This window comes from Medicago sativa, chromosome 6 (assembly GCF_051527215.1).
Source record: "Medicago sativa cultivar Bolivia chromosome 6, Bolivia_mono, whole genome shotgun sequence".
NCBI lineage: Eukaryota > Viridiplantae > Streptophyta > Magnoliopsida > Fabales > Fabaceae > Medicago > Medicago sativa.
Genome location: NC_140754.1, coordinates 94,455,729 through 94,479,031, shown reverse-complemented (window position 1 = coordinate 94,479,031; position 23,303 = coordinate 94,455,729). Strand labels below are relative to the sequence as shown.

Sequence of the window (23,303 nt, the reverse complement as noted above, 5' to 3'; positions counted from 1 at the left end):
TTATCATATTTGTGTGGTGGAGAAAAAATGCTATATTATTTTTCGACAGAAATATATGTAGATTAGAAGAAGTTTATTATCGACGAGTTTCTGAGCCATGACTAGATTGGGTCTAAATGATGAAATCGTATGTTTCATCTGATTTATTTATTTTTGGTGTAAATCGTGTATCTTCCACGTTCAACTGTGGAGTCTAATCCCTCAAGATTTGTATGACCTAAATAGGCGACAAACTTTCCATAAGAGTTTTAATGGTGGTGCATGCGCAAGGCTAAATTCAAATCATGACATTGATTATGTTATAAGAGACCCGTGATATCTTATCTAAGTGCTCGTGGATATAAAAAGTAATGATGTTTGCGCTATTATTCCTCGAAACCTTGGCATTCTCCATACCTAACCACCTCATGTCATCATGGCCAAAATTAATCACCTCAAACTCTTTCAATTTTAATATAGATGATACTTTCATTTGGTTTGACAACTCTAATGAGATCTATACAACCAAGGCATGCTTTACCTAGCTTTTGAAGAAGAGGGGAGATAATGCTCCCACGCTCTCATTGTTAGGAAAGTCAACTATATTCTATGATTCTTGTTATTATGAGAGTTAATTGTATCCCTGATTCTAGCTGTAAATATGGTAACAGTTATACTAGTCATATTAGAATAGCTTGATTGTAGGAATAGATTGCTGAGTTATAGCAGCATAACCATCAAATTAGAGATATGTATTCGTGCATATATTGCCTCTATGTTTATGAATAAAATCACAACCAAATTATTTCCATCTTCTCTTTTCATTTTACACTCATTGTCTTCACATGATAAACTTTTGTATTTGGCTGAAAACGAAAATCAAGGTTTTGTATTTTGCTCTTCAAATTTGGTGCCATAGTGATAGAACAAACTAGAATAATATGAAAATTGAGAAATGTGGAACTTGAAAGAATTTGGGAGAATAACAGAAAAATTCTTATTGAATGGTGAATAGAATACTTGCATACAATCACAACTAAGGCATAGAGTACTTATATACAAATCTGTAACAAACTCTAACTAACTTGATGAGCTCTAACTAACTGAATTATTAAGCTTCTAATACATAGTCCAATTGTTTGTATGAGTTTTGTCACATAGACATGTGCTCTTTTCTTTTGTTTTGTTTTTAATTTTCATATTATTGTACTTCGATACTTTAGCGTCGTTTTCAAGCACGACATGTTGGTTTTGACACTTTGCTGGTTTTGACACTATAAAGTCAGGATGTCCATTGCCCAATCTCCATTTTGAAGGATCTTTTGCGAACGACTTACATGTTTGTCAGAAAGTTGAAGATGTATGAATCGAAGCCGGATTGTGGAAATTTATACATGACAAATTGGAACATCATATGGTTTTATGACATTATTGTTTTTCAGCTTCTAGAATACAACATACTTGTTGTATGTTTGTCATGACTTTGTGGTGTATCTGAAGGCGGAGAAACAATAAGCATTGGAATGATGTTGGAATACTCCCTCATGTGGCTGTTAGAACGACGCACAACACTTGGATGGAATGGAAGCAGGTTCATAAGGAACACGATGCAACAACTCGAGAAGATTTCGGATTAGTTGCAGACTGCAACATCAACTATAGAATTCGATGGTAAAGACCCAAAACGGGTGCTCTGAAGTGTAATATATATGCGGCAAGTTTTAATGAGCAAGAGTGGTATGACATAGGGATGTGCTTGAGAGATGATAAGGGTGAATTTATAGCAGTAAAGACTTCTTGATTTCGAAGATTACTACAACCTTGTGAAGTGGAGGCGTGGGACTTAAAGAAGCCAATTGGCCTGGTAGCATGAGCTTAACTTAGATGTGTACTGAACTTGACTTTAAACAAGTGGTTGATAGCAACTATAACAAACTTAGTGCCAATTGTAATTTTGGTGTCATTTTAGAGATTCAAAAAATATTTAAATGCTACTCTTCTAAAAACCACCTTTTAAAATGTGTTCACTCTAAAGTCCACCTTAATGTATAAGTTTACTCTGTCTCATCCCTAGATTCTAAAAATGGAATTGCACTTCCGTGACATTGGTCAATTCAAATGTGACGGTTGTAATACAATTTTTTTAAACAGAAAAATATGTAAAAGAGATAGAGAAAATAGTTTTGTAAAAAAAAAAAAAAAGATAAAGAAAATAGTTAAATTGATTTATGTGTCACAATTAAATCGGACAATGTCAGTGACATTCCCGTCTTAATGATACACATGTGGAGACTCTAAAAATGATTTTAAAAAGGAAAACATGAAATAAAATTTTATTTTATTACAAATTCATAAAGGCGATTTTAATGTTTTAAGAAAATATGAGTTATTTTGTGCTTATTTATCAAAATAAAATGATATTTAAAAGCTTTAAATTGTATCCAATCTTCTAGTTTTTTTCTTTCTTTTTTTATGTTTTCCATAAAATATCTTTACTAGTGTTAATGTTACTCAAGACGCATTAGACACTAAATATAGACACATCTCCCAATCATCGACCTCTGAGACTTCACATAGTAGGAATCTAACTTATTTTGGTTGGCCAATCCTTCACTTTTTAAAAAACCTAAATGATGCCTTGTATGCACACTGAAAGAATTTCATGTTCTCAAAAATTAAACCAATTAGATTCAATGATAAGATACGTAATCAATTAGAATATGATTATCACAAAGATAAGAAGGCTAGTCTCAAAAATCACATGCTTCACATTTGTTCGGTGAAACAATCATTGTACTATGATTAATTCATTATCCATACACTTGTCAGACCACATGTGCTGCCTTAACATAGACACTACAGTGACATCCAAGCATGAAAATGAAATCCTTATTTATCATTTTCAGTGACAACAATAAGTTTTTTGATAGCTTGGATAAAAAAAATATATTGATTCAACATTGTTGATATATTTTTTTTTTTTTTTTTAAGAATTTTCAACTTTTATCTTGTAAAAAATGTCCAATCTAAACATTCAGAATCAAGTTCCTGATAATAAACATGAATGTAAACAAATAAACTTGGCAAAAAGTATGAAATTTCATATAATGTCTACAATTTTAATGAAAACTATACATTACACAGAAAATACTATAACTATAAGCATCACAATGGGGAATGCTTGATTACATGGTGTCACGTGGAAATCTATACATGAAGCTTACACAAGAGACAAACCACAAAAGATTATACAAACAACTAAAAAAAATGTTAAAAGATAACTGTTTGAAGAAGTTTATGTGGACATGTTGGAAAAAATGATCCACTTTGTTTTATGGTTTAGGTTCATTCTATTTTGTTTTTGATGATTTAAGGCACAAATTGCATGCCTCTTCAATAAATTGCATGCATCAGGATATTATGTTCCAGGCAAATTGCTGCTAGTGCTAGAAAGAATTATGAATGCACAAACAACTGAAAGTGAGAAGACTGATAACCATGTGTTCTCTGTGTACATTTCCATTGCATCGGTGAAGGAAAACCGTGCGCGGTTTTCGGCCCAGTTTCTAAGTCGGTCTGCTTCGGCTGAGTATAATGCTCTTCCCTGAAACATGCATATAACTCTTAAGAATTACATTGAACCACTTCTATTTTTAAAAATTACTATCAAACACTATGTGTCTGTGTCGTGTCCTGTGTCCGTGTCAGTGATTCATAGGTAATTAGTAGCCTAAATTTCACTTTTGGTCCCTTCAGTTATTTTTAAGTTTCATTTTGGTCTTTTCTATCAGTTTTATGTTTTAGTTCGTAAAATGTTTCTGTCTTCTTTTTGAGTTAGGCGCCTAATCAGCAAGGTACAAAACATAATGCCGCGTATGAAACATTTGACGGACTCAAACAGAAAACTGAGAGAAATGATGCAAGTGTCTGATATTTGTAACTTAAGGGACTAATATGAAACCAACAAATGTCAATGGGCCAAAGTGACCAACGTTTGTAACACAAAAGGACTAAAATGAAGGAAAATATTTATGTGACCAAAAGTGTAATTTAGCCTAATTACTATATTCAAAGATGAGCATTTATATGATAGAATACCAAGTAATTAAAGTGTACTGGTTTCAGCCTCAAAATTATCGCCATTACATACCTCATCATCAAACCAGCGACCTCGCCGTAACCAAGCAGTGACCAAGGCAAGCAAGATTCTAGGAGGAGTCAAGTAATTGATGGCCTTGCCAGTTCCTTTAACGACTCGCATCCGTGGAACTAATGTTCTAGCAACAGTTTCAGGAAGCTCACATATGATATTGAACATTTGCTTGTTTTGGATAGTTGAACCACTGCAAAAAAAGCCACATTTCTAAGAATTATTAAACAATATAGTAACTTAGATCAGAGAAAGTTACACAAAGAAACACAAGAATGCTATTCGTTATAAGATTAAAAAGGACGAGCTGAAAATATAGTTGACGACAGAAAAAGAAGTTGGTAATTCCTACACAAGAAAATTCTGGAAAGCGGTCCACACGAAAAAACAATAAACGTTTGCAAATAGAGATGTTACCTTAAAAGAAGTTCTGTGAGAACCATGCCTGGAGATGCTGTATGGACACCTACTTTCGATCGCTTGCACTCCGTCAATAGTGATCCATGAAATTGTCTAAGGCCGCATTTTGTAGAACCATAGCTACACAAGAAATGAAAAGGAAGTAAGCATCATCATCAGGAATCATTATCCGCCATGACTTTTGAAGAACACTCATTCATAGATACACGCAATCACGCATATTTCGAGTAACATATAGAATGTCTCACTTAGTTTCAGAAAACATTTTCAATTTTCACTATCTTAAATTTGTGTTCATTTTAGACTGTAAACAACATGATAGAAGGCTCATGTGGTGAATATATGTGATAGAGAGAAGATAGGAGGATAGTTGGGGAGAATTCATTTTCAAAAACAAGGAAAAAAATTTGGCATTCTCAGAATTTCTTAAAAATGTTGAATCTGTTTTTGAAAATTGCAACAGAAAATAGTGAGAAAAATATAGATCCAATAATCAATCATGTTTATTGATTGAAGTGAAAACACGAAAAAGTGCATGAGCCCTAAAGTTAAATAAAGCTCGGTGGAATGATTAACATCCTCCCATTCGATAAGAAACTACTGTTGTCAAGAGAATACTCACACGGCTGTCAGAGGTGTGCTAGACCCTCCGGAACCTGCACCGTCCATATTAAATATATGGCCTGGCTTGGTTTGGTTTCTCATAATACGCATGGCTTCTCGGGTACAAAGGATAGAACCTACCAAATTTGTCGAGACAATCTACAGAAGAAAAAAAAACAACTTTTCAAGTTAAGGATGAAGATGAAAAAACAATCATTCATGAGAAGAAATTTTACAACATCTCATTCTTAGACGGAATGAAAGAAAACTTAACTTAACGGCCTTTATGTTTCAACAAAATAAAAAAGAAATTATGCAGTTACATACCTGTTTGATATCTTCGTCACTGAATTGAAGCAATGGTCTAAAACCTTTATTTGTTCCAGCATTGTTTATCTGTTGAGTAGTTTGAATAAAAAAACAACATGAAAAATTAGATTAGGACCAAAAAGCAGAAACCACACTCAGCAAGAAATAAGGAATCCAATATAAAACTTTCATTGAAGCGATAACAAAATTGATAGTAGGGTCCATTAGCACAACAATTTCCTTGTGCAAAAAACTAGCTCATGTGATGCTCAATCTATGCTAATGCTCAATCTATGCACAACAATTTCCTTTATGCTAGTGTGCAAAAAACCACACTCATGTTATGCTAAAGTGATTGAATGTAACCACATGTGTCAGTATCTTGTTGGTATCTAATACCGACACGTGTCAAGTGTCAAAGACACATTCAATCTCAAGTGTCAGTGGTACATAGTGCTCAATAGAAAGAACAGCCACACTTACCCAAATGTCAATATAACCAAGTTCGCTGACCGCAAAGTTTGCCAATCTCTGAACATCATTAGCCTCACAAACATCACAAGCAATGCCTACAACTTTTGCTTGAGAAAGCTTTGTCAAAGATGAACCAACTGCATTGGCAATGCCTTCCTTTAGATTTTCCTCAAGCTCTTTGACAGTTGCTTGCACAGACTCAGGGCTGCCTTCACAAAATTTGAGAGTGGGAGCAACAACACGTTGTGAGAAACAAAATATATTAATTTCATCGTTATAAAATGTTCACATAGTTTGTGATACCACCTTCGTGAAGTAACAATTACACAATCTCCCGAAAGAAGAAACTCCCGTGCCAATGCTTTGCCCAATCCCCTTGTACTGCACACAAAATTTACAAGATGCAAGAGTCAATATTATGAAAGAAAACTTAGATGTAATCAACTTTAATCGGTATGAAATATCAGTGTTAATTTTTTTTTATACATGCATCCAAATACAGCGCACCACGTAGATAATCGTGTAGATATTTTTGCAAAAAAACTGAAAGATACTACATAGAAGAGTGCATAGGCTCATCAAAAAGCAAAAAATGTTGGAAATCGATTTCTAGAATATTATCGGTGAGTGAATTTACCTTCCAGTTATGACAACATTACGTGGACCTTCGCGACAATAATCTTCCAACACCCAGTTAGCACCTATCATTGTCCCGATGATAACTCCTCCAAGCCAACTATACCATATCAGTGCATCCATCTGACTATCTCCACCTTCACAAAATTTCCAAAAAATCAACGTCACATATGATATGAGGCATCTTGGTGAGATATGATTGAATGTTAGTGTAAAACTTGTTTACACTATTGTCGGAAACTTGACTATAAGTGCAAATATTTTCATATACACATTCTAAAATAGGAAAGTAGAATATATACCAACCTGACATCTGAAATCCAATTGCAAGGATGACACCAGTGCTCATCATGGTCACAATATATCTTCCAATTTGTACAGCAATCTTGTTTTCACAAATACATAACCACACAGTTATATTCAACATTCAATACCACACAAGATTGAAAAAAAGAAAGAAACAAGGAAATAACACAAGGGCTTCAATACCACACAAGATTGAAAAAAAGAAAGAAACAAGGAAATAACACAACAAGGGCTATTTGGATTTGCTTATTTGAGCTTATCTACAAGATTAAGCACTTGTGAGACTAGATTAAGTACTTGTATGCGAGACTAAACTAAGTACTTGTGAGACTGTTTGGTTGGAACAATTCATGAAAACAAATTATTTCTGTAAGCTATTTTCAACTTACTTTCTGTAACTCTCCGAGATAACTTAAGAAAACAAGTTATGGATAAGCACTTATTTTATCTTTTGATATAAAAATAAGCTATATACATAAGTTTCCAAACTCTCCAAGATAACATATGAAAACAAGTTATAGATGAACACTTAATTGTATATCTTGTTTTAGATATAGCTTATCCATAAGCACTTATATCCTAAAACCATTCAATTAAGTTGTTAATCCAAACAGAGAATCAAGAATGATAAGTGCTTAACAAAAAACTAATACATAGAACCTCATCAACCCTAACAAATAACCAATACATATATGATAAGTGCTTATGCTATATAAAACAATTAATTATCCAAACAGATTAAGAAAAGATATAACATCAAAAACAAGAACTCACCTTAGATAGAACTTCATCAACCCTAACAACAGCTTGTCTATACTCATCATCCAACTTAGAACCCATCATAAAATTCCCCAACAAAACATTTCTAAAATTACTCCAAAACCCATTTTCTATTTGAAGTTTCACTTCCTTTTTCTTCAAATTTCTCCACTTTTTCTCCTTCAAACCACCACCACCACCACCATCTTCACTCTTGAAAGCCCTACACTTTCTCAAACACAACCCACCAAAATTTTGTCCAAAACCAAACACCCCAGATGAAGAATTTGAGCTACCAAATCCATTTCTTAGCTTATGTTTATTCAAATTACACTCTGGAAAAACTTGAAGCTTAACAATTGTAGTAGCCATGTTTAAGATTAAGATAAAAAGTTCATAAAAAAAATGTTAAAATATTATTGATGATATTTGATACATACATAAATGTGTTGAATTAATGTAACATGTTTGGTTTATTTATTGTTGTGATTTTGGTGAGAATTGATAACTATGTTTTTGTAATTTTGTGTGTTGTGAAAATATCTGATTCATTGGAAAAATGTAACATAATAACAGTAACGTAAGAAGGAACATTATGGAATGTGATGACCACACGTTAAGGAACCTCATCATTATCGGTTATGGACACGTGGCATTGTGGGTCTTTAGACACGTCACTTTTTTCTTTTGTTAGTGTGTGAGGTGAAAAATGAACACTTTTTCTTTTATATTTTTATTAGATCTAAGATAGAAAATAGAAAATAAATTATTGTTTTTTCATGTTAATCGTTCGTTTTGTATAGAGAGAGTCATTAATTTGTTATGTGAACTTAACTTAATTGCTAGAGACATTGCATAATATATATAGAGACCGAAGTTCAAACCAGATTTAAAATATGTGAGTTTCATCCTTCAAAAACAAAAAAATATGTGAGTTCCAGTCACTAGAAAAGAGTTTAATATTTTAAAGTTCAATTGATAGATAAATAAAATCTTATTAAAATTATTTCATTTAAAAATATAATTTGAACTCTTTCGAACGAGAAAAGAAGTTATTTTAGATTAAGAAAAGAAAAGATATATAAATTAGGCCATTTAAAATTTTTAAGGGTTAGGGAAGGTATGGATGTCATATTTTAAGCACTTTTTTTATTTTATTTTTTAAATCGTGGCCAACTATTGAAATTAGTTAATTAGTTTTGTTTTTTTATTAACAAAAACGTTAGTTAAAGAAATTGTCTTAAATTAGAGAAAAGAGAAGAATATAAGTTAGCCTTTAAAATGTTAAGGTTAAGGAAATGCATGGATGTTATTTTTTTAAGCATTTTTTAATTATTTTAAATCATGGCCAATTATTGAAGTTAGTTTGTTTTTCTTCTTTTTTGGCAAAAAAAGTTAGTTAAACGATAAAGTTAGGGGAAGAAATGCATGTTAATGAATACATTAATCTTTTTCGGTTGTTGAGGGAGAATTCATAATCTAGCACAGATGTAGCCTGATGGTTTTCTTTTAACATGAAACTTATACGAAGCTTCCATCAATGTTTATTAGCTACTAATCTCTGTCAAGGAATTTGTGGAGCAATCTCTTATAATATAAGAAAGGAGTGCACGCTGCACCACAAGGCGACATTTGGCTGCGGCTTTGCTTGGCACATGGATAGCTTCATTATATGCCACGTGTCCTGTTGGGTTTTGACTGTTAGCTTCCAAAGAGAAAAGGGTTTAGCTCACGTGAAGAGGGAAAGGAGGGAAATATTCACAAAGATTTTGAAAAGGATTTGGAAAAAGCATATGTCACTTCATTGGGGGGAGTGGGTTGTACTTTGCAGAGAAATGTATACTCCCTAAACTTCTATTCCTTCCAAACACACTTCATTCACTCTCTCTCTTCACAATCCAAAATCTGGTAGCTCTCTCTCTATCTCTTTTCATCTCCATATTTTCCCATTCATTTTCGATTTCTATCCTCAAGCATTTATTAAATTCATCTCATATTGTTCTTATTTTTTTTTCATTTTGCAGGTTCCTTCAAGAATTCATCATCCTGGTATATATTTTGTACATTTTCCAAGTAACAACTTCTTCTTTTTCTGCTTGAAATTTGTATATAATCATGTTCTTCTTTTCATTTTTGTTCAACCTTTATTTGAGAACAACACTTCCATAGACCGGTTGCATGCAAAGGTTCTAACCTGAAAGAACATGTTATTTTGCATTAACTAATACAAACTATTTTTTTTCATTTTGCAGGTTCCTTCAAGCATTCTTCATCCTGGTATATATTTTATACATTTTTTCAGTAACAACTTTTTATTTTTATGGTTGAAATTTGTATATAATCATGTTTTCATTTTAATGTTTGTTCAACATTTTTTTTAGAACAACACTATCATAGATCGGTTCCTGCTTGCATGAAATCAGTTTTCCAAAGTAATCTTTTGGGAAAATTTCCCTCCTGAACAGAGCATATCAAACATGTAAAAGTTCAAAATTTGGTTGTGTTACATGTTTATTTTTGAAAAATATTGCAAATATACTTACTAAGCACAATGCCAAAGTCAAACTTTGGTTGTTTTACATGTTTATAATTCAAATATTTTACAAATTATATCAATAATCACCATGTAAAAGTCAAAGTTTGGTTGTGTTACATGTTTAACTTTAAAAAAAATGGAGTTGGGTGTCTAACATTATGTAGAGACAAAGTTTGGTTGTGTTTCATGTTTAACTTTCAACGTGTTATTCCTGCTATATCATTATAATAGATGTATTCATAATCACGTTTTTCAAATCATTCTGTTGCTGTTGAAAACATGTTTTTTTTGCAGCAACAATGGCTAGGCCTTTCCAAAAGATCAAGAACCTCAATGATTCCAAATCTCTGTGGAAAATTGCAGTTCGAGTTGTTGACATGTGGACTGTTGCAAATTCAAAGAACAAACAACATATTGAGATGGTGTTGTGTGACAAAGAGGTGGTTTTGACATCACTAAACTAAATTGTTACAACATCACTCATCTATATTTATTATTTAATACAAACTATTTTTTTTAATAAGTATGTATAATTCACTTCTAATTGTCATCAGGGTGATCGTATTCAAGTCATTGTTCCAGCGGAATTAAAAGATCAGTTTAAGGGTAGAATTGCTGAGAACACTACCTTTACTCTGCAAAACTTTGATGTCGAGAAAAATGAGATGTCCATAAAAGCAACTGATCATCCATTTAGGTTGGTGTTTAATGGTGGAACAAGTGTTGACAACATTGACAAGCATGACATTCCCAAACCATCCTTCAACTTTAAGGACTTTGATGAGATCAAGAAGGGAGAAGTAAGGCCAGATGTCCTGATAGGTAAATTGGACATATTTTCCCTTTTGCAGTTTGTAAAATTACGACTAAACATTTTTTATTAACATTAATTATGTGTTTTATAGATGTCATTGGAGCCTTTCATGAATTAGGATACACTCAGACTCAACAAGGATCTAGGAAAATACAAATCAATTTCTGGATGAAAGACCTAAAGTACATTTTTAATCTTTTTAATGACATTACAAGTCATTTAGTTTCTATAACAAATTTTCATCCATATTGTCACTATGTACAGGGGAACATTATTAAGTTGTACATTGTGGGAAGACTTTGGTCTTCAATTCCTTAACTTTACCAACAAAGCTGAGTCTGGACCAACTATCATTCTTATTCACAATGCTAAGATTAAGGAAGCCACAGGTTATTAATAATGAAGTACTCAATAAATATTAGTCTTGAAATTCCTTACATGATATGCTTTGTTTTTAATATACTTATCATTCTATAGAAAAGTATGAGCTCGGGGTCTCTAATGCATGGAATGCTACCAAGCTTTTTTTCAATCCTGATTTCCCCGAGGTCCTTGAATTCAAACAAGGGTAATTAATATTTACTATATAGTGGTTTACCAATTGAATGATCAAAGTACTTACTCTTAATGTTTATTAACTAAAAATTTATTTATAACCTGTATAGGTTGCCTCTTGATGACCCAGCATTCTCACAGACTCAGCAACTAAGTCTCTCTTCTCAAATTGCTAGCCCCTCTTCGTCAAGTATGACGCAATACTCATCTATTGAAAGGTTCATTGGCAGTGCTGTTGTTCTACCACTGAAAGAGATTATGCAACTCACGGAGGTATTTCATATTCTTGCTTAATTCATAGTCAATTCACAGGTTAGAAATAAATTGATGTTTATTACATTATGTAATTGAGTAACCTGTATATACAATGAACATTGTTATTTGATTAGAACTGAAGTTGTTGCCTTTTTGCTTTTGTATATATACCGAAGACAACTGTGTGTGTGACTGTTGTGAAGATCAATCAAGTGAAACCTTCCAAGAATGGGTGGTACTACAAAGCATGCACCAAATGCAACAGGGCTGCAAAGGGTGATACTTTACCACTGTTTTGTGACCAAAAACATGAGACCAATGCTATCAATCTAAGGTACAAAAGAGTAATGTAGTAGGTTAATTCCTCCATTATAAATATTTGTAATTAGAACTGCGTATTCAGTTATTGGAATTTGTTATGCAGATTTAAGTTAGAAGTGGAGGTCGAATATAATGGAGTTGCAACTAAGTTTTTCTTCTGGGATCGTGAGTGCAATGAATTGCTTGGAACTACTGCTGCTGATCTTCAGAGGGTCATGATTGAGGTATTGGTTATCACCTTTGTACCTTACAGGGAGATTAAATACTGATCGTATCTTATGTATATGTTGCATATAGGCCGGTGTCACAAATCCCTTGGAATATCCAGTTCATCTGGACCAATTGGAAAACAGAGAATTTGTTTGTAAAGTTAAGTGGCAGCCAACTTGGGACAGCTGTTCTATTCAAGCAATTAAGGAGGATGAAGGCTTGGTTGAAAAGATCAAAGCATTGTTCCCAAAGACTGAGGTACTCTTCTAATATCAGTTTCACAACTTTCATTAGTGTTAACAAATTTCAAAAGTAGTATCATGACAATGATTTTATTTTACATTAGGAGGATGATATTCTGGCTGTTGAGAATGTTGAAATTGCAGAGGTACTGTTAAGTTAGCTTTCACAGAGTTATATATCGCTGCCACAGGGGAACCATATACAATGTTGGATTATTTCTAACAATTGTTCTTCGATGTTTCCACAGATTGCAGACACAACCACTCTTTCTCAACTTCAGACCATGTCAACTATCCCAACTGTAAGTTGTGATAATTGTTTGACAATTTCTTAAAATTATACATCCTTTTTGTTTTGTCATTCATTGCTAATTTCATCCTCATCAATGTAATTGCAGCCAACACCATCTACTATAAATCAGAATGAAACTGAAAGCCAATCTTCGCTCACACCAGGCAAGAGAGTTGCAGATGAACTTCCTACCAAAGATTTCGAAAGCCCAGATACGTGCTCAACCAAACAATCTTCAACTAAGATCAGGAGAAATATCAAGAGAGAAAAGAAAGATTGAATTATCATATTTGTCATGCACACTTCTATATAACTACATCAGCAGTACTTATTATCTAATTAACTTATTATCTAATTAATAGCCGTATGTGGCTCTAAGTACTCTATTATTTTGATTGAATATCAGTTAATCTGATATTTCAGCAACCTCAAACATTGTTGCATTTGGTCTTATCTTACCTAAGAACAACTTCTATTTAACATATACGTATCTCTGTTTAAACCTATGCTTATTTATCATATAAACCTTCTTTATAAGTTAATTTTGAATAATTATCTATCTAACAATTTATTATACCTTTGAATTAGCAAAAATTGTTTCATTATAGTTAATTCCATACAAGTTATTTCATAAAATAATATTCAGCTATATCATATAATAAAAGTACGAATATGATGTTATACCAGTTAATTATTTAGAGGAATAGGGAACTTTTCATAAATTATTATCATTATTCATTTAAATTTTTGTATATAAGGAGATTTTCAAAGTCTATCAAGCAATTACATTAATCATTTAAATTTTTTATAAACATGTTTATGAGAAAATTATGATAGTTATTTTAGAAGTTTATATCCATGTTGTTTTTCCCTTACTGTAGATATCTTATCGAAATTTCTTTCTTTGCCTCATAGACTTATTCAATCATTCATATTTCATAGTTCATGTTTACTAACTACAACAATTATGTTAATTGAATTCTAACTATGTCTGCAAAACCATGACCAAACATCTTTGAGAGAAATGATGAAATAGTACAATGACCAATACAATCCATACCCAACATATCAAATCAGACTTATGTGTAGCAATATATATAATAGAGTTTGTCATCATCAATAAACCTAATTGAACAGTAATGTCTTATCCTACTTTCTCCTACATTATATACTCTACCAAAATCTAACTGTCCTTTCCTTCTATTACTATTTCCAAGAAGGTTTTGTAGTACAGTTGTACCATTTTATGGGTAAATGTCAAAGTCTCTTTTTTTAAAACAAAAGATGTCAAAGTATATTGTATTATAGTTTGAGTATTCCAAAATCGTGGATATTATGTAGTCATAGAACAACATCAAAACCTTTATGGGATCACTTTTACTAACTACACACAAGTTCTTAAAGTACAATACAATATGGATCCTCTTCAAAATAGTCAACAACAACAACAGTCGAGTTCAAGAGAAAGAAGGAAGAAAGCCTTAGAAGGAAAGAAAATATGTGTGACTACTAAAATTAATACACATACTTCTGCAGTCATTCCAAAACAAAAACTCATTAAACCTATTAGTTTGGCTGAATCATTGCTTCAACAATCAAATGCAGCAACAGAAAGAGAAAATAGAAAAAGGGTTCTATACAAAAATAAGGCACTTGCTGCATCCAAAAAAGTTTGTGTTCCCTCTCCTAAACAAGCTATTCCAAAACCTTTCAATGTCATCAAAAATCTACCCGAGGTCGCAGCTTTAAGCAGAGAAAAAAGAAAAAGAATTATTCAAGAGAACAAGTTAGATGTGCCATCAACAGGTCCTGATAATCCTTACTCTATATCCAAACACTCATTACAATCCAATGTTATACACTCTCAAAAAGAAAACTCTACCGCTTCAAGAGATAATAGAAAAAGAGTTTTTGATGATAAAAGTATTTCACCATCTAATTCCATCCATAATACTCCCATTACATCAAAAAAAACCATTGCGTACACTACTCCTTTATCAGATATTACAAATGCTCAACAATTCTTTTTTCCTGAGCAGACTCATGTTACCAAAACTCTGTCGCAGAATACATTTACTCAGCCCAACGATCAAAATCATAGTAAGATGTCTCGACAGTCTAAGAGTGGCATAAACCTTCTCAGCAAATTTGCAGCTACAGCAAATCCTATTCCAACCTCACAAGTCGAACCAAATGATGTCATTGCCAATGAAAAAAGTCCAGGAATTTCAATTCCATCTTACAGTGCAGCTTCAACTTCAGCACATGAATCATTTGATTCCAATATTTCCTCTGACTCAGACACAGATGATAGTGGAAGTGATTCCGAGGAACTTACGGAATCTGATTCAGATTCTGAATATGATATATCTGAAGAAAATACAAATGCCACAAACATACAAGGAGGAGAACCTTCATTACAAGGTAATATGATTGTCAAGTCATTCATACATTCTTCATTTATTTATATGACATATCCACTTATGTTGAATTCTATTTGTAGATTATTTTGATGTCGGAGATCCTGATTGTATTTGTCAACAATGTGGAGCAGAAATGTGGTATTTAGAAAGGAAACATAAATCTAAGTCTACATCAACACCCTTATTTCAACTGTGTTGCGGGAATGGGAAAGTCCAACTTCCTCTTCTAAGACAACCTCCTCCTGTGCTTCAACATCTACTCTTTGATCATCAATCAGAAGATACCAAAAATTTCCAACAAAACACAAGAATGTATAATTCAATGTTTGCTTTCAGTTCAGCAGGCATGAAATTTGATGATAAGGTTACTAAAGGTAGAGGGCCACCAACCATGAGGATACAAGGACAGACATGTCACAGAATTGGTAGCATGTTACCGCCAGATGGAGAACTACCCAAATATGCCCAACTTTACATATATGACACCGAGAATGAGATACAAAACAGAATTAAAGGATTTGGGTATATATTTATTTCATGGAATCAAAGTTATGATAACATGGTTAATATACATAAATCATATACCTCTTGATCATTGTATTTATAAACATAATCATTGTCATTTCATTTTTTCAACAGGAATACCAAAAATATTTCTGAAGACATTGTCAAACGATTGTCCAAAATGTTGGATGAGAATAATGTTCATGCAAAGTCTTTCAGGATGGCACGTGAAATCTTAAAGGGAGGACATATCCATGATTTGAAATTAAGACTTATATCAGAGAGGAAATCTGATGGTAGGATTTACAATGAACCTACGGTATCCGAAGTTGCTGCTTTCATAGTAGGTGATGTTGATACGGCCGATAAAAGAGATATTATTTTGCATCAAACTAATGGTCAGCTCCAGAGGATTGATGAATTTCATGCTGCTTATTTAAGTTACCAGTATCCTCTCATTTTCCCTTATGGTGAAGATGGTTATAGAGATGGTATATTGCATAAATATAGAGCCGAGGTCATAGTCACAAGTAAAAACCGTCTCACTATAAAAGAGTGGTTCTCATTCCGGATTCAAAGCAGGAAAGGAGAGGCTCGAACTCTGCTATGTAGTAGGAGATTGTTACACCAATTCATGGTTGATGGTTTTACAATGATTGAAGCAGAAAGACTCAATTGGTTGAGAAGAAACCAATCAAAACTCCGAGTTTCCAAATATCATCGGTTAAGCAACAAAACTGGCAATGATGGACAAACATCTCAACAAAAAAAAGGTAAACGGATTGTTCTTCCATCTACCTTTGTTGGAAGTCGAAGATATCTGGATCAGTTGTATTTTGATGGTATGGCTATATCTAGCAATGTTGGTTTCCCAGACATATTTATCACATTCACTTGCAATCCAAACTGGCCAGAAATTCAAAGGTGTCTCCTCAAGGATAACTTGAAACCTCACGATCGACCTGATATCATATCAAGGATTTTCAAGATGAAATTTGATGCATTAATGAAGGACTTAACAAAAAATCACATTCTTGGAAAAGTATTGGCATGTAAGTGATATATTCCATTCCCATGTGTTCCTTTCATTTGTCAAGAGTTAGATTAATTCAGATAACTGACAACCTGTTATATTATTTTACAGATTTGTATACTATTGAATTTCAAAAGAGAGGGTTGCCACATGCTCACATTCTAATTTTCCTACATCCATCTAGCAAGTATCCAAACCCTGCAGATATCAACCGAATCATTTCAGCTGAAATACCAAATCCAGATACTCAAAAAGAGCTTTATCATTTGGTCAAAACTCATATGATTCATGGCCCGTGTGGATTATCAAAGTTGTCGTCACCGTGCATGAAGAATAACAAATGCTCTAAATTTTTTCCCAAAAATTGGCAGGAAGAGACAATTGTTGACCAGGATGGTTTTCCGGTTTATAGGCGAAGAAGTTCAAATGCCCACACTGTTACAAAATGTGGGATTACCCTTGACAACCGGCATGTTGTACCTTACAACCCCATGTTGTTGCTAAAGTACCAAGCTCATATAAATATGGAGTGGTGTAACCAGCGTACATCAATCAAATACTTATTTAAGTATATACACAAAGGTTATGATCGTATAACTGCCAGGGTTGTTCCATGCAATCTTAATCAAGAAGTTGAAATTGATGAGATCAAGCAGTATTTAGATTGCAGGTATGTTTCTCCAAGTGAAGCAAGTTGGCGAATGTTTTCTTTTCCAATTCATGGTAGAAGACCAGCTGTTGAACGCATGTTCTTTCATTTAATTGGCGAAAATCCAGTGGTGTTCACAGACAATCAGAGAATGGAACATGTTCTTGAAAAACCAAGTGTTACCGAATCGATGTTCACTTCCTGGTTTAAAGCAAATGCAAACTATTCAGAAGCGAGGAAATTGACATACGGTCAGTTTGTTTCTAAATTTGTATATAACAAGAAAAACAGGTGTTGGACTCCAAGAAAGAGAGGGTTCACCATTGGTAGATTGATTTGGGTTCCACCATGTACTGGAGAGTTATTTTACTTAAGAATGATGCTCACGGCTGTCAAAGGTCCCCTCACCTATGACCAATTAAAAAATGTGGCTGGCGTGCAGTTACTTACTTTTAGAGAAGCTTGCTTTGCACTTGGCTTTTTAGGAGACGATCAAGAGTTCATTTCAGCCATTGGAGAGGCCAAAGATTGGGGATCAGGTCATGCATTACGATATCTTTTTGTCGTATTGTTATTGTCTGATATAATGGATAGACCTAAGCATGTGTGGGAAAAGACATGGCATTGGTTGGCAGATGGAATACTATATCTACAGAGAAGGATAGCAAATAATCCAAGTAAGTTGTTACTACCATGTAGTTTCTCAATTGAGTCTATAACCATATAATATACGGTTATGTAATAATCAGCTCATACATATGATTTTGCTCAACTTTACATTGCTATCATTTGAATGTTGTCAACCTTTCATAGTAACAATATATTATTCAAACAGATTTACAGCTAACAGAAGAAGAGTTAATGAACTTAACTCTTCTTGAAATTGAGAAGATCTTGGAACAAAACAGAAGGAGTTTAGCAGATTTCAAACCTATGCCTTATCCAAAGGATTATATCACAGCTCAATTAGGAAATAGACTTATATATGATGAGAGAAACTACAATGCTCAAAAGTTGAAACAAGAATTCGAGAATCTGTACAAAGCGTTGACAGGTGGCAATCTTAATTAAAGTTACTCTCTTTTTACTAATATTTTGGTGAAATTAGTTTTATTACTCAGTAATGTAATTAATGGTTATTGTTGTTTATGTCATAGATGAGCAAAAGACAATATTTGAAAAGATAATGAAAGCTGTTGATGAACAAAAAGGTGGAGTATTTTTCCTTCATGGATATGGTGGAACAGGCAAGACTTTCATGTGGCAAACTCTTGCCAGTGCATTAAGATGCAAACTTAAAATTGTCTTGACAGTTGCATCAAGTGGTATAGCATCACTTTTACTCCCAGGAGGTAGAACTGCTCATTCAAAGTTTAAAATCCCTGTTCCAACAGAAGACAATTCAACCTGCAATATTGAATTTGATAGTGATCATGCTGAGTTACTGCAACAAACAAAGTTGATAATATGGGACGAAGCTCCAATGACTCACAAATTTTGCTTTCAGGCTTTAGACAGAACTTTGAAAGATGTTATGAGTGAATACAGGGACTCTGAAAAAATATTTGGTGGAAAAGTTGTTGTTTTTGGCGGCGATTTCCGACAAATATTACCTGTCATTCCAAGAGGGAATAGGTCTGAAATTGTTCATGCTTCCATTAATGCTTCAGACATATGGGATCATTGTCAAGTGCTCACTTTAACAAGAAACATGCGTTTACAGTGTGGATCAAGTGAGTCGGAAAAACATGAAATGGCCGAATTCTCGAAGTGGATTTTAAACGTAGGTGAAGGAAAGATAAATGAACCAAATGATGGCATTGCTGATATAGAGATTCCAGATGAGTTGCTAATCAAGGTTTTTGATGATCCAATTACTGCAATTGTAAATAGTACATATCCTGATTTATTGGATCATTATCAAGAGTACGACTTCTTGAGTTGCCGAGCAATCTTAGCTTCAACTATTGAAGTTGTGGAAGAAATCAATCAATATGTTCTTGGATTAATACCAGGTGCTATATTTTAATTTGTCTTTTACTACAACATCATATATATATATATTATATTGTTCATACACTAATAAATCAACCATTATTGCAGGGGAGGAAACTGAATACTTAAGTGCTGATTCTGTTGATAGATCAGAGGCTAATGATGGTAATTTCTATGAAGTACTTACACCTGAATTTTTAAATTCACTTCGTACTTCAGGTTTACCAAATCACAGAATTAAACTAAAAGTTGGAACTCCAGTTATGCTTATGAGGAATATAGACCAAGCACAAGGTTTATGCAATGGTACGAGGTTAATCATTGCTAAGCTTGGAAAACATGTTTTAGCGGCAAAGGTTATGTCTGGTAAACAAAAGGGGAATTTGGTCTATATTCCGCGTATGGAATTGTCACCTTCACAGTCTCCATGGCCTTTTAAATTGATTAGGAGGCAATTTCCCATTATTGTTTCCTATGCAATGACCATAAACAAGTCGCAAGGTCAATCTTTGGATTGTGTTGGTCTATATTTGCCTAAACCTGTGTTTAGTCATGGGCAGTTATATGTTGCTATTTCAAGAGTTAAAACCAAAAAAGGTTTGAAGATTTTAATTCTTGATGAAGAAAAGAAAGCTACCAATATTACAACTAATGTTGTATTCAAAGAAGTGTTCCAGAATGTTATGTAAGTACTGTTTTGTTGAGATGTTTGTATTTTGATCTCTCTTTCATGAATATTATTCAGAACAAGTGTTAATTACATTTTTCAATATGTGTACCAGCTAAAACAGCCAGACATCAAGCTTGAACTGCAGCCATATGAGGCATATCATTTTCTGGACAGTTAACCAATCTTATGCATGTATAACATCTTATTGTATTATATGAAAAACTATAGTGATGTTATTACATGATAGCGTGTATCATCATCATAGGATTTCATCTATCATGTTTTATATCATTAGAGACCATTACAATTAGCTCCTGATTATTATTATATAATCAGTTATTATTCTATAGGTAATTATCATGTACAAGTTTATTATAATTATTATTGAAAACATGTCTTTGGATGCTGCTAGCATATTTTCTAAGAAATTTTAAGATTGAATAAGTCAAAGCAAAATATCAATTATTTTGTTAACGTGGACAAGTTAGTTTCACATAATAAGGTGTTGTGCTATAATTAAGAAACATTTTATTCATTCAGTTAGTTTCTTTTGATTTGTAATATAACATTCATTTTGACCGTATCATAAAATTAGTTTTGCAACCATATTCTCTATGTTACATTATATTTTTTCATATTACTTCTGTTATGATAAACTATAAAACTACAATTATACTTCCTTTTTATCCTAAATGGAGTATAATATAACCAAATATACACATAATATCATCAAGTAGTGCTGTCAATATAACTTCCATTTGGCAATTGAAGACAAGTTCTAAACTATTCACTTACATACGTTTGTCAAATATCCATCCACCTCACATACAAATGAATAAGATCCATGCAACACCATCATTTCTTTTATGGTTATATACTCACCTTATTCACCAAGCACTTCCACAACTTCAATCTTATACTCCTTCAAAGACCTTCCCTCAAGAGTTACTCATGTCTTTTACCAGCCAACATCAGAACTTAGGTAGCTTCTTCACTGCTCATATATCTGATGAGGTATGTATCATGCTACATCATTTAAGAAATCAACTACATCTCTTACATGTTAATTTACATTTTTTCAAAAACTTATGCATTATGTTTCATATCATGTTAAACAACACCTCCCTAACTTCATTGCAGCCATACGGTGAGCTCGACCCAAGTTTTGTACAACAACGTTATCACGAACTTGGAGTTAACTTTATTGTCATGAATAGAAGATGCCGAATTATGACTGTCAAGTTCAACCTGAGCTACCGTCATCCACTTATCACCGAAGGATGGTCTGAATTAAGATCTTTTTTGGGAATTCATGGCAACAAAATGCTTTTAATGACTTACCTAGGAAACAATCGTTTTCTTATAGATATAGCTCAGCCAACAGAACTAAACCCCTTGGAATTACCAGCTTATCACACCTATCGGAATGTTGCATTGGAACCTCGACCATTTGAAGTTACACTCACATCTTCTAAGAAATATAAATTAGTAAGTTTCTTATTATATGTCATTTAGAATCATTTTTCGGATTATTATAATTCACATACCATTATGACTAATTTGTTTGATTGTTACTACTTTTGTAAGACATTGAGGACAGATTTCGCAAACTATGTCAGAAACACCGGATATGATTCTGTGCGAATATATGGACCAACAGGAATTCCAATAATGTGCAATGTTCTAAAGAGGAACAAAGGCAGAAGATCATGGACTGAATTTGGAAGTGACTGGAATTTGGCTGCCACAGTTAATAACTTTGTCGATGGTGATGTTTTGAAGTTCCGATTTGTCGATCATAATCGTTCAAATCTGATAAAAGTTACGAAGATGTAATTTGTTTGTGTATTTCGTTCAAGTAAATTAGTTGAAGTCTGCTACCTAACTTATGTGTCTTCCCAGTTCTGTATGCTAAATTAGTCATGTTAAGTTCTTTTTGAATATGCCTAAAATATGTATTAAGTGTTGCATGTATGATAGATGTTCTAAAAAAATAGTTTATGAAGATTATATAATAAATAATGACTTTAAGTTATGTTGATAAAAAAAAGTATATGAAGATCATACATTTCAGTTCGTGATAATACCTTTCATTACTTATTATCACAATCATAATAAATAACACTATCATTAGTTCAAGATATTAATCCGTGACAATATTAAGTTATGTTGAAAAACCTTTATTTAGGTTGTTGTCCTTTTCCTAAATTATGTTCAGTCATTTTTCTAAATTATTTAGCAAATGTAGCAGCACAAGTCTATGTATTAATGAATGATTCATAATGGTTATGTCGTAAACAAATTTGTGAACTTTAATTTTTATTCTTAATATAATTTTAAGTAGTTGTAGTTAACATATTTATATGTTTGTGTATTTATTAGTACAAAGCTTATTATGGTATTTGCTATCGATATTTGTCAGTATAATTACATATATGTGGACAGCTTTATTAATTGAAAAACCCAATTGATTTTTCACTGGAAAATTGACGACATCTTTATAGTTATATAAGGCTCATATAATGAACAAGAGTTTGTGTATTTTACATTGTCTTTTATGGTAGAAGTTTAAAGACGGAAACTTCAAAAATTCAATCCTCCTGTAGCAGCTTCATGATATGGGTTGTTCAATTATATGCCAATAAATAATTAATATTTGCATCATACTATCAATGTATAGCAGATTGGTTAGTTCCAAAGTAACTAATGAAGAGACATGCTACAAGGAATATCAATTATAATAGGCATTAGCCATGACAAGTTTGTATATATGCTTTAACCATATCTTTTTATGTGATATGATCTAATAGAAGATTTGACATAGTGATATCAGTCATGTCAAATTTGCTTACAAGTTTTATATGTGGTTTGCTTTAGTCCAATCTATCATTCAATATTTCACATGGTCTTAATTTTTCATGTAATTTTGATTAATTGGTCAATCAAAAAATAATTGTAACGTATCAGAGAATGCATTGGCATGTTAATCACTTCTATTGTATCATTTTTGTCTAAAATGATTAACTCCCGGTTTTACCACCGACATCTTTTATATATCACATTAAACGTTTACTAAATTTATTTTACCTTCTTTCAATTAAAATTTTATTTATTTCCAATTTTTAAATTATTTAACAAATACGTCAAATATAACACTATTAATAATCC

General features: G+C 32.7%; 4 protein-coding genes across 5 annotated transcripts; 3 read left to right on the top strand and 1 right to left on the bottom strand.

The window, feature by feature from the left end:
- Positions 1–3,059: 3,059 nt before the first annotated feature.
- LOC146918403 (putative chlorophyll(ide) b reductase NYC1, chloroplastic) lies at positions 3,060–8,087 on the bottom strand. The gene is made up of 10 exons (XM_085720051.1): positions 7,652–8,087; positions 6,878–6,956; positions 6,573–6,708; positions 6,242–6,316; positions 5,945–6,140; positions 5,480–5,548; positions 5,172–5,311; positions 4,547–4,669; positions 4,130–4,322; positions 3,060–3,583 (listed from the first exon to the last, which is right to left on the bottom strand). Exons 1-10 carry the CDS (start codon positions 8,006–8,008, stop codon positions 3,398–3,400), a joined length of 1,554 nt encoding a protein of 517 aa, XP_085576177.1. The 5' UTR covers positions 8,009–8,087; the 3' UTR covers positions 3,060–3,397.
- Positions 8,088–9,220: 1,133 nt separating this feature from the next.
- LOC146918402 (uncharacterized) lies at positions 9,221–13,367 on the top strand. Of its 2 annotated transcripts, none has more exons than XM_085720049.1 (15): positions 9,221–9,544; positions 9,661–9,709; positions 9,889–9,913; positions 10,467–10,612; positions 10,727–10,994; positions 11,078–11,168; positions 11,251–11,375; positions 11,464–11,554; positions 11,652–11,814; positions 11,973–12,130; positions 12,221–12,341; positions 12,415–12,585; positions 12,674–12,715; positions 12,818–12,871; positions 12,968–13,367. In XM_085720049.1, the coding sequence occupies exons 4-15, from the start codon at positions 10,472–10,474 to the stop codon at positions 13,139–13,141; spliced, it is 1,599 nt and encodes a 532-aa protein (XP_085576175.1). In that variant the 5' UTR covers positions 9,221–9,544; positions 9,661–9,709; positions 9,889–9,913; positions 10,467–10,471; the 3' UTR covers positions 13,142–13,367. The 2 variants fall into 2 exon arrangements, with proteins under 2 accessions (XP_085576175.1, XP_085576174.1); XM_085720048.1 differs by having other exon boundaries at positions 9,329–9,544; positions 9,661–9,685.
- Positions 13,368–14,276: 909 nt separating this feature from the next.
- LOC146918401 (uncharacterized) lies at positions 14,277–15,876 on the top strand. The gene is made up of 2 exons (XM_085722051.1): positions 14,277–15,285; positions 15,365–15,876. Exons 1-2 carry the CDS (start codon positions 14,277–14,279, stop codon positions 15,874–15,876), a joined length of 1,521 nt encoding a protein of 506 aa, XP_085578177.1.
- A 73-nt stretch (positions 15,877–15,949) lies between these two features.
- Positions 15,950–20,154, top strand: LOC146918400 (uncharacterized). Its single transcript, XM_085720050.1, has 7 exons — positions 15,950–16,572; positions 16,618–16,840; positions 16,933–17,820; positions 17,869–18,147; positions 18,306–18,524; positions 18,628–19,485; positions 19,574–20,154. Exons 1-7 carry the CDS (start codon positions 15,970–15,972, stop codon positions 20,152–20,154), a joined length of 3,651 nt encoding a protein of 1,216 aa, XP_085576176.1. The 5' UTR covers positions 15,950–15,969.
- The last annotated feature ends 3,149 nt before the right edge of the window (positions 20,155–23,303 follow it).

Excerpts from the sequence above, each read along its gene's own strand:
- LOC146918403 (XM_085720051.1), bottom strand. The coding sequence starts at position 8,008 with ATGGCTACTACAATTGTTAAGCTTCAAGTTTTTCCAGAGTGTAATTTG. Across the intron at positions 6,957-7,651 it reads TTGATGAAGTTCTATCTAAG|ATTGCTGTACAAATTGGAAG; the intron begins GTGAGTTCTTGT and ends TGTGAAAACAAG. Across the intron at positions 5,549-5,944 it reads TTGGTTATATTGACATTTGG|ATAAACAATGCTGGAACAAA; the intron begins GTAAGTGTGGCT and ends ACTACTCAACAG.
- LOC146918401 (XM_085722051.1), top strand. The coding sequence starts at position 14,277 with ATGGATCCTCTTCAAAATAGTCAACAACAACAACAGTCGAGTTCAAGA. Across the intron at positions 15,286-15,364 it reads AGGAGAACCTTCATTACAAG|ATTATTTTGATGTCGGAGAT; the intron begins GTAATATGATTG and ends TTCTATTTGTAG.
- LOC146918402 (XM_085720049.1), top strand. The coding sequence starts at position 10,472 with ATGGCTAGGCCTTTCCAAAAGATCAAGAACCTCAATGATTCCAAATCT. Across the intron at positions 10,995-11,077 it reads AAGGCCAGATGTCCTGATAG|ATGTCATTGGAGCCTTTCAT; the intron begins GTAAATTGGACA and ends TGTGTTTTATAG. Across the intron at positions 11,555-11,651 it reads GTCCTTGAATTCAAACAAGG|GTTGCCTCTTGATGACCCAG; the intron begins GTAATTAATATT and ends TAACCTGTATAG.
- LOC146918400 (XM_085720050.1), top strand. The coding sequence starts at position 15,970 with ATGTTGGATGAGAATAATGTTCATGCAAAGTCTTTCAGGATGGCACGT. Across the intron at positions 16,841-16,932 it reads TCTTGGAAAAGTATTGGCAT|ATTTGTATACTATTGAATTT; the intron begins GTAAGTGATATA and ends ATTATTTTACAG. Across the intron at positions 17,821-17,868 it reads ATTGATTTGGGTTCCACCAT|GTCCCCTCACCTATGACCAA; the intron begins GTACTGGAGAGT and ends CGGCTGTCAAAG.